The 17,211-nt window shown below is 38.4% G+C and overlaps 1 protein-coding gene across 2 annotated transcripts in view; it reads right to left on the bottom strand.

Moving 5' to 3' along the window:
- The window catches only part of EIF2B3 (eukaryotic translation initiation factor 2B subunit gamma), a 109,031-nt gene that overhangs the window by 46,842 nt on the left and 44,978 nt on the right, over positions 1-17,211 (bottom strand). For both annotated transcript variants that reach the window (XM_070468249.1, XM_070468250.1), the window contains exon 5: positions 10,321-10,432. In XM_070468249.1, the coding sequence (XP_070324350.1) occupies positions 10,321-10,432 (112 nt within the window). The remainder of the gene's footprint in view (positions 1-10,320; positions 10,433-17,211) is intronic.

The raw sequence follows: 17,211 nt of genomic DNA, 5'->3' as shown, positions 1-17,211 counted from the left end.
ATGCTCAATTCTCTACTCAGTTAGCTATCACTTTGTGTAAGCTTTTTTTTTTTGGGGGGGGGGTGTCATGTCTTGAGGCTTGCGAGATCTCAGTTCCTGACCTGGAATCAAACCTGTGCCCCCTGCTACTGAAGCATGAAGTCTCAACCACTGGACTGCCGGGGAAGTCACAGTAAACAGTTTTTTGGTTAATTTTTGTTTTTGAAGGCATAACCCCTGTTGTGCTGTTCACTGAACTCAGAGTAGGCAAAGCATGAGTGGGGAAGCTCGAAGGGAACTGGAGGAGGCATAGGAACTGCAGACATGTTTATTCTCCCCAGGATGGCACAGTAGCAAGACATGCTGTATTCTCTCATGGTGCACCCAGCAGGCACAGCCACAGGGGCTTTTCAGGTGGTGCTTATATAGGTCATGATGCACATGTGCAGTGCTACAAATGATCTCAGATGTTGCATAACCATGCAAAGTCATTATTCACAAAATGTGGGGTAAGAGCAAGAGGACATGCGGGCAAGAGGGCCTGACCACCGCCATATTGACTAATTTGCTCTTTCTCTATATTCTACCCCTTCAGGGTCTCTCACCTCACAATCCAGGCGCAGTCCATCTCCTGTGATATTCCCTTGGCTTAGTAACATTGACCCTTGAACCTACATTCTGCAACAGCAGTAGATGCTACAACAGCAAATAGTTACATCCCCAATACACACCAAAACCCAACTCCAGGTATTACCTGGAACTTATGTTGTAGTCCTTGCCCTCATGTGGCTAGAAGAGCCACCCACCACGTGTGGAGTGCCTTTATCTTCCATGGCCAAGTCTAGTCCACTGTCTGTCCTTGTGAAATTGCAGGGTCCTCAAATTGCGGGGTTTTTATTAAGGACCCACAAAACCCTACACAGGCACCAGGCCCACCCTTCAAAGAGCAGATTTTTTGCGGTGTTCACAGCCCATCCACATGATTCTGTATGCTTTATAACCTCTGGTGCACACTGTTCTAAATCTCCAAGAGCATCAGAGGTTAGCAGCAATCATAGGACACAGCCTTTACAGTATACCTCCACACGGGGAGTCATCCAATTTCCAAAGTTAAGCACACAGCCTTTACAGTATTTCAAAGTGGAAAAGGGCATCCGAAGGAACATCCTTGGATGCCATGTAATCTTCTAGCTGAACCACCTGTATCTCTTGCTGTTGGTGTTTCCCAAACTTGGTAAACTGCTGTTCCGGTCTCAGTTGACTCCATAGCTCAAGGAGCAGAGCACTGGGCTGTTTATCAATTTTATTTCTGTCAACTCCCTCTGCCAGCAAATCAGCCCACGTTTGCATCTGCATAACCCAGATGGGGCCTTTACCAGCTGGCCACCCACTTCAGGGTCTTCATACTTCTAATCCCCTTCGCCTGCCACCATTCCACTACTTCTCCCAAGCTTGCCACCATTGAGGTGGCAATTAAGGAACCAAAAGGGTAGACAGGATATTGTTCAAAATGGCAACTTGCATGCCGCCTATAAAATGCTTGTCAACTTTTGGAGGCTCCTCCGCCTGCCAGACCAGTATAGAAGCTGATAGGGTGGATGTCCAGCCAATTCCAAGCATGGTGATGGTTTCCCAGTCATCACCCACCACCTTGAAGTCCAGGTCCTCACTGTATTTTCTGAGCTTCACTTGCCATCCTGTGAAGCTGTTTGCAGATTCAGTGGTTTCCTCAGGGCTCCACGGAGGTGGGTTAAGCAGGACCTGATCCAGCTCTAAACTTGCCACTGTGGTTTCACTTTCCCTATTCACTTTCTTCTTTCTCTCCAATGGGATTGCTCCTTGCTCACCTTCCTGGGCTTCACCCTGGCTGCAGAGTTGGTGCCGTTCCTCTTCTCTTTGGCCTCCTTGGTGCTCAAGGCCTCCTGGGGCCTCACCTTCTTGGCCCCATTCTTCTGCTGCACGACCGGCCTCACTAACAAGTGGGGACCTGGACCTGTAGTCTGAAAAAGACACAATTCTGTCTCACTGTCAGAGACATTGAGTTCTTTAAGGCCATGAAGTTGTTGCTCTAATTTCAATATACATAGCTCTAGTTCTTCCAAGCATCTCTGCACATCCTTCAGGGCAGTCAGGAAATCCACCCCATGGTGCCAGTGGTAGTCCGTGCCACCTTGTCCGGCAAACGGGAACTTTTCACCTGCCAACACCTTCTCAATGCTATACGGTGATCTGTCCACTGCCTCCCAATCTTCCACCAGGGCCCATGCTGACAGGACCATGGCCACTAGCTTCCTCCATCCATTGGAGCCTCAGGCTCCTCTACCTGCTGGGTATCCTGCCAACTACGCCAATTGTCTCACTATTCACTGAACCCAGGGTATGCAAGGCGCCAGCGAGGAAGCTAGAGGAAACTTCAAGGAGATGTAGGAACGGCAGACATGTTTATTCTCTCCGGGCTGGCGCAGCAGCAGCTATGCTATATTCTCTTGTAGCTGACCCAGTAGACACAGCCACAAGGGCTTGATAGGTGCACGCAGTGCTATAAAAGATCTCAGATGTTAGTAACCATGCAAAGTCATTATTTACAAAACATGAGGTGAGAGCGCCTGACCACTGCTATCTTAGCTAATTTGCTCTTTCCCTACAACCCCAAGGACAAAGACCAGGAGAGGAAAGTAACAAAATTTTGGAAGCTGTAAAGAAAGATAGTGGTAACAGACTTAGCATACCTAAGAAAGCTGAATCCTAAACCAGCCATAAGGAAAGCTGAGTAGCTATCTGATTTGTACTGCAGAAGCCCTGAAAAGATCAGAAATTGGTAGCATAGCTTTTACCCACTAGAAAGTTTAGAGGAGTACTTTAGGAGTTTCAGCTGGTTAGTAGCAGTGGGGATCCTAATGTAGATAAACAGCACGCATTTCAAGACTTTCCACACCATCAGCAAAATAATCAAGAATGTGAACTCATTTCTCATCATCTGTAGTCCCAGAAATAGAGATGTGGTCATGATCCTTGAGGTTTTGACTTAAGTACCTGTCTTTTTCCAAGATGAACGTGTGAATATGTTATTCCATTTTTAAAAGACATCATCTAGAAGCTTGTTTTAATATTTTCACTACCCTTCCAGTAAAAAACCTCGACTAGTATTCAAAAGAAAACAACTAACATTGGAGAAAAGCCACATGATTTTCTTATTAAATATTTGGCACAAACACATTTACTTACAAATTATTAAAAACACATGTCTTTCAGAAATAAAACAGGAATTTAAGAGCTGGGGAAGGGCCATTAAAGAACAACTAAGCCAAGTTCAGTTGGGGAAATTGAAGCTTAGAGAAGCAAAGTGATTTGCTCAAGGTCATACAGCTTTTCTCTCTCAAGATTAAATTCCAGATTCTCTGGACTTGAATTTCTAGTACCATGCTCTTTCTATCAGTAACATTCAACATTCTTTTCCACTACCTATACTGCCTCTCCAAGTCAGTAATACATCAGCTTGATAGATGGGAAAGGTGCTTGATGGATGCTGTGCCTTCTCCAAACCCACTGAGGCAGGAAGAATTTGGGCTCACTGGGATAAAGCTATCAGTACTACTTGATGACAGAGGGAGAATGTGTGTACCTGACCACAGGCTGAGCAGAACTCCTACTTCAAGTGTCTTACACTGTCTAATTTTCCAGGATCAAATATGCCCAAGGCCCAACAGAAGAGAACATTATTTGCAGTCAAGCAAATACTTCATCCTCTACTGGACAGTGAGAAAACAGATGGGATGTATATTCCATCCTCACTGTCCTTTTCTCCTACAACCAGTACATATAAAAGTAAGAAAACTTGAAAACAAGAGGCTTCTGGCTCTCTATATACACAAACAATTTTCCAATACAACTTTAGTGTTTTCCCCATAGGAACTAACTCCCACCTTTAGAAATTCAGTTTGAAAAGAAAGATAGGAAATACTGTATTCTGGTATTCAAAAAGTGCTTGAAAATCTGCCCCAGCATTTACTCAAGGCCCTGAGATCAAGATATGAAGGAAAAATATACCTCCATCTGCTCTTCATTTTCACCTTACCTCTTGGCTATGTCCATCTTCTTTGTTCCTATTATGCTTAAACCTTGCTGTCTTTGGCAGGGACCTCTGAGACTAAGATATTTACTAACAATTCACCATATAGAACAACAAACTAGTTCCCAAGGAGGTTAAAGAGAAAGTAGGAGACAATCTCCAGCTTCTAGCTGTGACTACAGAAACATAGGACTCTGGCTTCTAAGAATTTTATGAATAAACCTGCCAATCTAATGTAGCATAAACAACAGTGCTTGATGGATGCATAAGTGAGTCAGGTCCCTTGTTTCACATAATAATAGATGACCACAAGTATTCCCTTCTGCATTCCAGAGGACACAATCCCTTTGCTCTTTGGAGTCTTGTGAATTTAAGAATGCAATCTGGATTTCTTTTCAGATCTTATGCCTTAAACCTATCCTGCACACTGCTGTCAGATTACCTTTCCAGAGTCCAGAACTGAAAGCATTCTCTCTCTGCTCAAAATGTTTTTAATAATTCCCCAATATTCAAGGCCCTCTATTTTGGTACCAACTTAATTTCTCAGCCTCAACTCCTAGTGCTCCCCAACAGAGAGCTTCCATTTGGGCCAAACCATTTCTAAAGTCTTGCCTACCCTGCCTCCCACACCTTTGCTCAGAACATTCTCCCCACACAGGATTCAGCTTCCCATGTCCTTTTCTGTATCAGACCCAAATCCATTCTTCAAGCTGAAATTAATCTATTATGCTTTCTTGATCACCTCAGCCCCTACAGTTTGATACCTCCCTTGAATTCTTAGAACACTGTTGGCCATAATTGTTCAGAATCTGATGTTGTTTGCTACTGTTTGTTAGGTTTTTATATACATAATCTTCTCTTCCACCAAGGCTAGTGTGAACTCTTTGAGATACTCTCCTGCCTCCTTAAATACCAAGACAGTGGTTTAACAAGAGGAGGAAACTCAATAAACATTTGCCACGTGAATATAGTATTCCTGAAAAGTATAAAGCATGAACTAAATGGAAAAGGCCTGTCTCTAACTCTGTCTCTAACTAGATAAACGATATGGAACAAATCCTTCTTCCCTTGGCTTCCACTATCATTATCTGAAATAAATGAGCCAGATGACCTTCTAGCTGTTATAGCATGATTCTAAAATATCTATAAATAAGATCATATTTTCAATACAATAAGAGATAGCCTTTAATTGAATTTTATGTTCTTGGCTCTTCTAAAATATGAAGAAATCCTCCTCTGTTTCCTAAAATTTTCCTTTGATAAATTGTTTAGGAAAAAATAATCTGTAAGAACCCTCTTACTTCTTTCTTCAACAGAAGGAATTCCACATCCAGTCAGCTATATCCTGACTGCTGTCATAAACAAGCTATGTCAAAATGGTCCCATCATAGATACTCTTTATAGAGAGGGAGAGGAAAAAAAAATATAATGGGGCTGGTAAACTACAGACTGTCAGCTGGAAGATCCTGATTCCTATTTCCGTAGATAAAGTTTTACTGGAACACAGCCATGCTCGTACATATCTATGGATGGTTCTATGCTATAACAGCAGGGCTGAATAAATGCAACAGACACTAGATGGTCTGCAAAGTCTAAGATATTTACTATTTGCCCCTTATAGAAAAAGTTTGCCCATCCTTGTTCTATACCTCAGCATTCATCACAGAGTGCCAAGCCCCAGATTATAGACTTTCAATCAAAACTGGTCACTAAGTGATTTCCCACGTATTCATTCAACAAATATTTACTGGGATTTCTTATTTCTAACTAATCCTTGTTCATTTTCTCATCTGTAAAGTGGCATATAATAGAATCTATTTCATAGAGCTATTGTTAAAAAAAAAAAGCCTTTAACTCAATGTCAGGCACAAAATTTGAAAAACTAGAGCTGCTGTCATTATCGTCTTCATTGTCATCATCACCACTACCACCACCACCACCATTATCCTTTCCTGATGTTGTAGGAAAAGCAGGCTCTCTCTGATGGCCATGATCTCCTAAGAAAGGAGAGAACTCTAGCATTTCTGAGGCTTTACTTGGTACTTAGGAAAGAGCTATATGTTGATAACACTCAGACTACCACCACAAGAATAAAAGAAATGTTCCTCTGATATGAAATGGCAGTTGATCATTTAGACTTCTGATACCAGAAATAACAAAAACTCAGTATCTTTTCCAGAATTAATGAGGAAGACAAAAATGATTTGAATTTATAATACCTCTCTTGAGAACTTAAGAGATTGCTGGCAGCCCCCAGCAACATTAAAAGGCAACGTGACATTTAATGAGCCCATGGACGGATTCATAATGTGAAAGATTAAATGAGTCCACTGACTACCTTCCAAATCAACCATCTACCCAGATTTGGTTACAAACAAATTTTCTCAGTTTTTGTAAGAACTATGATTTTTTAAAAGTCCAACAGCCTGATATATGTATGTAGTTTTTTCTAATTCAATCCAACAAGTAAGTGTTGGATTGAAATGGGTGTCTACTTTTCTCTACTACAGTGTTTGTCATGTCTCTCTAACATGTACAGAAGGTGTCTGAGGAGATAAGTATGCTTTATGCTCAGATATGCAGATGACACCACCCTTATGGCAGAAAGTGAAGAACTAAAGAGTCTCTTGATAAAAGTGAAAGAGGAAAGTGAAAAAGTTGGCTTAAAGCTCAACATTCAGAAAACTAAGATCATGGCATCCGGTCCCATCATTTCATGGCAAACAGATGGGGAAACAGTGGAAACAGTGGCAGACTTTATTTTCTTGGGCTCCAAAATCACTGCAAATGGTGAATGCAGTCATGAAATTAAAAGACGCTTACTCCTCAGAAGTAAAGTTATGATCAACCTAGACAGCATATTAAAAAGCAGAGACATTACTTTGCCAACAAAGGTCCATCTAGTCAAGGCTATGGTTTTTCCAGTAGTCATGTATGGATGTGAGAGCTGGACTATAAGAAAGCTGAGCACCAAAGAATTGATGCTTTTGAATTGTGGTGCTGGAGAAGACTCTTGAGAATCCCTTGGACTGCAAGGAGATTGACCCAGTCCATCCTAAAGGAAATCAGTCCTGAATATTCACTGGAAGGACTGATGTTGAAGCTGAAACTCCAATAATACTTTGGCCACCTGATGTGAAGAACTGACTCATTTGAAAAGACCCTGATGTTGGGAAAGTTTGAAGGCGGGAGGAGAAGGGGACAACAGAGGATGAGATGATTGGATGGCATCGCTGACTCAATGGACATGAGTTTGAGTAAATTCTGAGATCTGGTGATGGACAGGGAGGCCTGGTGTGCTGTAGTCCATGGGGTCGCAAAGAGTCAGACAAGACTGAGCAACTGAACTAAACTGAACTGATGCTCTTTTTGGGATCCTTCAAAATTCTGGATAATAGAATCCTAAATGATTCAGTGGGGGAGTAAAAGATTTAAAACCAAGTGCTGGATTTCCCTGGCGGTCTAAGTGGTTAAGACTGTGTTTCCAATGCAGGGGGCAGGGATTCAATTCCCAGTCAGGAAACTAAGATCCTGCATGGTGTGCCCCTCCCCAAAATCCTTAAATTACTTTACCAAGAATCCTTTGTATCCCTGAATGCATCTTTTGACCATATGAGACATTAATTATATTGAATTATCTTTCTCACTTATTTCCATTAAATTCTAATTTCAATTATTTTTATTTTCATCTAGAGTACTGGATATCTTAAATTTTTCCTCTATATATAAAATTTGATTTCAGTTGTGTCAGTTCTGTTCTTTGCAATTTTAAAATTAATTAATTAATTCTGTAGTTATTTGGTCCTCAACTTATCTTCTTGTTTCTGTAACATTTTCTTTTATCTCATTTTGTTTTCATAATACCATCTCATCACTGAACTCTTATTTATTAAATTCACAGTCCATTGAAGTGTTCTGCAGTTGCAGAATTATATATTTGTAAGGAAATTCTTTGTATTCACTGAGTTGTTTTTCTCAGGACAGGTTTTTGCAGTATATTTTTCTTGCTTTAATTTTTGCTATACCTTTGCATAGTTGGATACATTGATTCTCTTGGTCTTATTCATGCTTTTTTAAAAAATAGTTTTATTTATTTTTAGCTATGCTGGGTCTTCCTTGCTGCACAGGCTTTTCTCTAGTTGCAGTGCATGAGTTTCTCGTTGTGGTCACTTCTCTTGCTGCAGAGCATGGGCTCCAGAGTGCACAGGCCTCAGTAGTTGTGGCTAGTGGGCTCAGCAGTTGCAGCTCTCAGGCTCTAGAACACAGGCTCAGTTGCGGGGTGCATGACTCAGTTGCTCGGCAGCACATGGGATCTTCCTGGATCAGGGATGGAACCCATGTTCTCTGCACTGGTAGGCAGATTCTTTACCACTGAGCCACCAGGGAAGTCCCTCTGCCACTTTTTAAATTATTTCTCACACTTGATTAGAAACAAGTAGTAGGAAGTTCTGTGATATAATCTGAAGTAGCCACTTTAATCCACAAGTGTTTTTCTCAAGAGCTGTTTATTTATAGGTGATGTCTACTATGTTTTGGTCACCTACTATGGAACAGGCATTATGCTAACTGTTTTACATACATTTATTGGAAGGACTGATGCTGAAGCTGAAGCTCCAATACTTTGGCCATCTAATGCAAAGAGCTGACTCGTTGGAAAAGACCCTGATGCTGGGAAAGACTGAAGGCAGGAGAAGGGGACAACAGAGGACGAGATGGTTGGATGGCACCACTGATTCAATGGACGTGAGTTTGAGCAAACTCCGAGAGATGGTGAAGGACAGGGAAACCTGGTGTGCTGCAGTTCATGGGGTCGCAAAGAGTTGGACATGACTGAACGACTGAACAACAACAAATTTTCCATAGCAGCCCTATTGTTATTAAACTCATTTTTACAGATGAGACAACCAAAGCTCCAATATAGAACTCTTATCCATAGGAGTAACTGGGCCAATTGAAACTAGAGTTTAACTTCATTTTCATTAAAATATATACTCTAAAATATGTCTTCTACCTCTACTGTGCTGGAGAGCAAAACAAACAAGCAGGAAAAAACGCACCAACCAGTGGAAAAAACATACCAACCAGTAGACATTTTTCTTTCCCAATTTTCACTCTCACATTCATTTCCTCCAAGCTCCAAACATTTATTAAGCATTCCTATGTAGTGGCATCAGGTAGTGATGCCCACTGGGGATAGTGGCTTCTGAAGTCCAAGCTGAGGAAGTAGTCAATAAAATGCTGATTAAAGAAAATGTGACTATATGGCTCCCTATGTGGAGCCATCAGGATGACTACTATCAAAAACAAAACAAAACAAAAAAGAAAATAACGCATGTTAATGAGAATATAGAGCAATTAGAACCCTTGTGCATGGCTGGTGGGATTGTAAAATGGAAAACAGTATGGATACTCCTCAATAAATAAAAAATAGGAACTATCAATCCAGCAATCTCACCTCTGGTATATATCCAGAAGAATTCAAAGCAGGATCTCAAAGGGATATTTATACATCCATGTTCACTGCAGCATTATTCACAAAAGCCAAGAGGTGGAAGCAACCCAAATGTCCACTGACTGATTAACAGACAGAGAAAATGTGGTGTATATATACAATGGAATTTATGAAGCCTTGAAAAGGAAAAAAAATTCTGACACATGCTACAGTGTGAATAAACCTAGAGGACATTATACTAATTAAGTGAAAGAAGCAGTGACAAATACAAATAGTATATGATTCCACTTATAAATGGTACTTAAAGTAGTCAAATTCAGAAAAACAGAAAGTCAAATGGTGGTTGCCGGGGGCTGGGGAGAGGAGATAAAGGAGAATTGTGAGTTTCAGGTTTGCAAGATGAAAAAGTTTCAGAAATCTGCTTCACAACAATGTCAATACACTTAATGCTACTGAACTGTACCCTTAAATATGGTTAAAGTGATGAATTTTATGTTGTATGTTTACCACAGTTGAAAAAAAAACAGGAAGTTCTATAACACTGTTGGAAAGATAGTTCTGTTTCCTGTTCTCTCCACAGCCACTTGCCCTGCTCTAAAGCAGGATTTGATTCTACCTTGGCAAGAAAAGACACAGGGAAAAGCTAAGCTTGTGTGGTAAAGAAAAGCCTCTATCCTACCTCATGGGAAAACATTCACATACTTTTTGTCAGTTTCACACAGATTAATCTAGTTTTCATTTCGTTTTTCCCATCCACTGGGTGGTTTTATTTTGTTTTAAGACAACGAGAACTGCCAAAAAGAAAAACCCCTGGGCTTACTTCTGCAGGATGGATCCCTTAATGATCAGCTCTTCATCCAAGTCTGCTTCATTAGCCATGAAGAGTAGCCTCTTGCCTGTGCTGTCCACTCCAACGAAGTCACGTTGCTCCACTGAATCACACACAAAAAGGAAAATCAAACAAAGCCATTGGCCATGCCTGTGTGACTAAGTCAGGGGACAGGGCACCTGCTCACAATGCTTTTGGAACCAAATACAGGAGTGAGTATTATTTAACACGTACTCATCACAGTGTTTAAAACATGGGCAGTCAGAATTTTTTTGTATTGCTCTAACGGATATAATTAGGTTAGCTGGTGAACTTGAATAAAGTCTGCAGACTAAAGTATTGTGCCAATGTAATTTCCTATATTAGGAGATTTGTCCTTCTTGGGTGAGGAGTATCGGGGAAAGACACACATTGATGTGTTAAAGGCAAAGGGAATCATGTCTGCAATTTAGTCTCATAAATAATTCAGAAAAATAATGATTATATAATATATTGTATATACATCAAATATATTGAATACATAAGAGGGAAAGAGGGAGAATACTAGAGCAAATGGTAACATTTGGGGAATCTGGGTAAAGGATATATGCAATCTCTGTACTACCCCTATAACCTGTAAATGTGAAATTATATAAAAAAATGAAAAGTTAACAAGATGATGGATATTTTAATTAGTTTGTGGTAATCATTTTATAATGTTTACATATATCAAAACATTATGCTGCTTATCTTATATATAAATTTTTATTTGTTAAAAATAATAAGTAAATATCAAAAATGAAAAGTTAAAGAAAAAGAGGGGCAATCAAGATATTGCTTAGCCAAATTAAGTGGATGAATCTCAAGTTCACTGCATGGAACAGAAGGAAAGTACAACTGCTTCTTTGCAAATAATAACCTAGGTCTGCTCACTGTGTAAATGGGAATAGTGTTTAAGGACATCCACATTTAGCCAACAGTAACTATATGTGTATTACGCACTAGATTCTATGCTGTGGATGGGAGCAATGAAAGAAAATAAGGCACATATTTACTAGATGAGGAGAGTTCTCTGGCAGACAGTGATCTTATAGGCTGCCATATTATTGCTGTCTTCTGTGTCATATTTCTTTCCCCTAACAAGATTACAAATTCTAAAAAGGCAGATTTATGATTCCTTTAGATCTTCTACAACATCTAGTACAATGTTGAACACTTAATAAAATCTGCCAGTAACATCCCTACAGTATCTGTTTATAGCTTACAAAAGCATTTTCACATAGAGACAGCATAGTGTAATGATTAAGAAGAGAGCCTCTGAAGTTAGACTACTTGGGTATGAATTCCACATACTAGCTGTATATCTTTGAGCAAAATACCAAACTTCTATTTCTCAATTTCATCTGTAAGAGGGAAATAATAGTCCCGACACCTACCTCACAGGATTGTTAGGAGAACTAAATGAATTAATAATATCTGTAAAGCTGTATTTAGTGCTTTTAACTAAAACATCAAATAAAATGTTTAAGTTTTAAAAATTAAACAAAGACACACTCTCATTTGATCTTCACAACAATCAAATAAAGCAATGATTTAATGCCTCTTTGAAAGAGAAAAACTAAAAGTTGAGTTCTAGGAAAAACGGCATCTCTAAAGATGAACTTGTCTACCTCCTACTGACAGACAATGGCCACTATATAACCTAGTATGCTTCCCTGTTGGCTGCAGCTGCCTATACCTAAAACCAAATGTTTCACTCAAGTGTATAATGTGTTCAGTTCAGGTTCTTGAAAGCATTCATTCTTTCAAATGTTTTTTGGTTAGCTCACATGCAGTGTTTTAATCTGAACAGGGAGAAACTGTCATAAAAAATTACACTTTTTTTTGTTACCAAGATAAGTGAACTCCAAAGAAGGAAGGATAAATAATGCCAGTATGTTGCTATCAAAAGTCTACAAACAGTAAATGCTGGAAAGGGTGTGGAGAAAAGGAAACCCTCTTACACTGTTGGTGGGAAAGCAAACTAGTACAGCCACTGTGGAGAACAGTGTGGAGGTTCCTTAAAAAACTGGAAATAGAACTGCCATAAGACCCAGCAATCCCACTGTTGGGAATACACACTGACAAAACCAGAACTGAAAGAGACATGTGTACCCCAATATTCATCACAGCACTGTTTATGATAGCTAGGACATCCTACATGCAACCTAGATGTCCACTGGCAGATGAATGGATAAGAAAGCTGTGGTACATATACACAATGGAATATTACTCAGCTATTAAAAAGAACATATTTGAGTCAGTTCTAACGAGGTAGATGAAACTGGAGCCTATTATACAGAGTGAAGTAAGTAGAAAGAAAAACACCAATACAGTATATTAACACATATATATGGAATTTAGAAAGATGGTAATGATGATCCTATATGCAAGACAGCAAAAGAGACACAAATATAAAGAACAGACTTTTGGACTCTGTGGGAGAAGGCGAGGTTGGGATGATTTGAGAGAATAGCATTGAAACATGTATATTACCATATGTGAAACAGATGACCAGTCCAAGTGCAATGCATGAAACAGGATACTCAAAGCTGGTGCACTGGGACAGCCCAGAGAGATGGGATGGGGAGGGAGGTGGAGGGGTGGGCTTGGGGATGGGTGGACACATACACCTGTGGCTGATTCATGTCAACATATGGCAAAAACCACCACAATATGGTAAAGCAATTAGCCTCCAAGTAAAATAAATAAATAAATATTAAAAAAAAAAAAAAAGAATGCCAATATGAAATTTACAGAATTTCAACTGAAGCTATATTTTACAAAGAATTTCAAATACCACAAAGCAACTGTGACATATATCAATTCATCCATTACATGGAAACTTGAGAATATAACAAAGTCTGCAAAGGTCTGATTACAAGCCAACATTTTAAAAAGAAATAACACAGAGATGTTATTTTTGGATATATTTGGAGTGCTTACCCTATCCAACTCCTCTGGCCCACAGAAACCTTGAATTACTCAATGTCCTGGGAGCAATAATTTCCAACAAATCAATTTTTCAGCTATGTTGCACTTCAGTCACATTTCCCTCACTCTCAAGCCCCACTCCTTGTATTGGCTTCTTTGTAGCTACCATAGTAACTAGGACCTCAGAATATGATACAAGTTATAGAAACTTGGACAGATTTCTTTCTATTCTGCATTAACAAAGTGAATTCCACTTGGGAAGCAGAGCAAAAACATTAGATTGCCCATCCTAAGAGAAAGTTTACACAAATAAGGTTAAAAAGGCAGTTAAACTATGAATTCCCATCTTAAAAAAATTCTGTCATAACCAACTATCCATATACTTTTCCAGTTGTTTTTTTCTTCTCTGTTTCCTCTTTAGTCATTTACTTATCCATTCATTCATTCAACTAAGAAATATATTTGTGCACCAGCCCTGTGACAGGCCTTATGTTTGGGGTGGGGAATTTCATCTCATTTTATGAAGCCAGTATGATACTGATGCCAAAACCAAAGATATGAGAAAGGAAGATTACAGGCAAATTCACTCATTATATAAGAATCCTGAATAAAATATTAGCAAATAAAAATTAATAGTGTATATTATAGATTTAAAAGGGTTACAGATTTGTTGTAGCTCTTTCCATCAAGAAATAGAGCTTAGAATGTAAAATGGTAGCCACTGTGGAAAACAGCATGGTTGCTCCTTAAAAAATTAAAAATAGAATTACAATATGATCCAGCAATTCCACTTCTGGGTATATACCCAAAGGAATGAAAGCAAGGTCTTGAAGAGATATTTGTATACCCATGTTCATAGCAGCATTACTCAAAATAGTTAAAATGTAGAAGCAACCCAAATGTCCATCTATGAACTAAACAGATAAGCAAAATGTGGTATATACACATAAGAGAATATTATTCAACTTAAAAAGGAAGGAAATCCTAAAATATGCTACCACATAGATATACTTTGAGGACACTGTACTAAATGAAAAAAAGACAGTGACAAAAAGACAAATACTATATAAGTCTACTTACATATGGTACTTAAATTAAGGTAGCCAAAATCATACAGACAGAAAGCAGATGGCATTTGCCAGGGGCTAGGAGGAGGGAGAAAATGGGGCTACTTCTCTCATAGCCATATTTAACGGCTATGAAGTTTCAGTTTTATAAGATTGAAAAGAGTTATGGAGAAGGGTAGAGGCGATGGTGCTCCACATTATAAACATATTTAATGCCACTAAACTAAATTTTATGTTACATGTTTTTTACTACAACAAAAAAGTGTGAGAAAAAAAAAGTGCTGACCAGAAGGAAAACAAAAAAAAGTAAGGTTAGTTTCCCCATCCTTTGTATCTAGGTTGGTCTAGTGACTAACTTTGACTAACAAGAGTTTGGAGGAAGTGATACAACGTAAGTCATGATTTTTGGCCTCAAGAGATTGTGTAGCTTCTGTTATTTTCTTAGAACCTGCTGCTGCTGCCATGTGAGCAAGCCTGGGCTAGCCTCCTATGTAAGAGACTAAATGAAAAAAGAAAGGGACTGCCCTGGTGGTCCAGTGGCTAAGACTTCACACTCCCAATGCAGGGGGCCTGGGTTCAATCCCTGGTCAGGAAGTTAAATCCCATATGCTGCAACTATGAGTTCACATGCCACAACTAAGACTGGACACAACTAGATAAATAAATAATTTTTTTTTTCTTAAAAGAAAGAAACTTGGCTGTCCCAGCTAAAGCCCTAGACATATTAGTGGGTTCAGCTTTGGTAGGCAGGCTCAAAGAATTATAACAGGTTCCTAGCATTCACACCCTTCTGTATCCTCTCCCATTGAGTATGGGCTGGCCTAGCTACTTGCTTCTATCCAGGAAGGTGCAAAAGTAATGAGATATTATATTTGTGATTAGGTTACATAAATTCATAACTTATGCTTTGCTAAAAGATTCTCACCTTTTATCCTTGGAGAAAAGGTCCATTTAACAAATGGAGCAAGGAAGAAGGGACATCACATGGGGAAAAAAAAAGCCAACCTCACACCATATACAAAAGACAAATCTGTCTGGATCAAGGAATTATGTGTCAAGCATAAAACTTAGAAATCCTTAATAGAAAATCTAAGTTAACATGTTCAGAACTTGCAGTATGGAGTTCTTCAGCAAGACATAAAAAAGAATGAAAATTTGCCATTTGTAACAACAAGTAGGGACCTGGAGGGTATTACACTTACTTAATGAAATAAGTCTTATGAGAAAGACACACACTGTATATTATCAATTATATGTGAAATTTAAAAAATAAAAAGAAACAGACTCACAGATATAGACAACACTAGTGGTTACCAGTGGGGAGAAGGAAGATGGAGGCATAACAGAGGTAGGGTATTAACCGGTACAAACAACCATGTATAAAATAAATAAGCTAAAAAAAATAGATTGTACAGCACAGGGAATGTAGTCAGTATTTTATAATAACTATAAATGGAATATAATCTTTAGAAACTGAATCACTGAAACTTAGATAATATTGTAAACCAACTATAATATACTTTAATGAAAAAAAAAACAGGCAAACAAAACAGAGAATTGGAGTCTATGAGAACATTAAACATGTATGAATAAAACTGCACTTAATTTTTTTTAAAAAAAAAAGGAGATTAATTTGAGAAAAAAAATTTCAGAACTGAGGACTTGAATTTTCAGATTGAAAGGCCCAAGAGATCATCCAACACAAGAAATGTCATCCAACACAAGAGATGACAATAAAACACTAAGGCATATCAATGTGAAATTTTAGAAGTTTGGAAATAATAAGATTCTATACATTTCTAGAAAGGGAAAAAAAATTTCATACAAAGACTCAAGAATCACTATGCCATTGGACTTCACAGAAAAGCTAGAATATAGTGAAATAATATCTTCAAAATTTTGAGGGGTCAGGATTTCCAAGAGAATTTTATATCCAGCCAAAATATCCAATAAGTATGAGAGCAGAATAAAGACAGGCAAAAGCTCATAAAATTTATTTTTCACAAACCCCATCTTAGGAGTCTACCAGAGGTTATATTTTTATACACACACACACAAAGGTACATAAGCTAAGAAAGAGGAAAATATGAGGCTCAAGATATGAGATATGAAGAGTCAACCTAAAAAGATAGTTCTATAGCAGAGCAACTAATCCAGAATCTAGGAGAGAGATCTTCAAGAATTTGAAATTCTGGAAATACTTAGACTCTTGGAAAGTAATTAGAGAAAATTCACACAACTGGGATTAAGGTTGAATTGGTAATAAATACATAGAAAATTAGGCAAGTGAGAAAACAAGACAATTTTTAGGAAAATAAAGAGAAAAATAACAACATACTACAAGGTTCTGCTGTGAATATCATTTATAAGTTCATAATAATGTAAACATATACTCAGTTAATCAACACTACAATATAAGTCACTACGTTAGGAAGCTGGGGAGACTGGAAATTTGCATGCATTGTGTGTGGGGGGAGAGGGTGTGGTAAAATAGAATTCAATCTTTAAGTTTCACAGTAGAAAGTAAGTAGATAATTCCTAAAACTAAAAATATCAAGACACAGCAACCAAAAGCATGTCATTTGAGATGTGGGATTAAATGTGAAAAAAAATTGACTAAAAATGTTAAGTGGCTGCCTCCGAGTAGGGTGAGGATAGACAGGATGGGGGTTGCTACTTATTACAATGTACCATGAATGATTACAGTACTTTTAAAATTATGGGCATATAGAACACTGATAAAAAATTAAAATTAAATTAAGGGAAAAAAAAAAAAAAAGAAATGAACTAGAAAGTCCAGGCCGTGGAGTTAGAAGCCATGAATTCAAGTTCTGATTCTATCACTTACCACTGATGTGATTTT

Source organism: Odocoileus virginianus, chromosome 5 (assembly GCF_023699985.2).
Source record: "Odocoileus virginianus isolate 20LAN1187 ecotype Illinois chromosome 5, Ovbor_1.2, whole genome shotgun sequence".
Lineage (NCBI taxonomy): Eukaryota > Metazoa > Chordata > Mammalia > Artiodactyla > Cervidae > Odocoileus > Odocoileus virginianus.
Note: the sequence above shows the minus strand (reverse complement) of the source record. Positions and strands in the feature narration are given on the sequence as shown.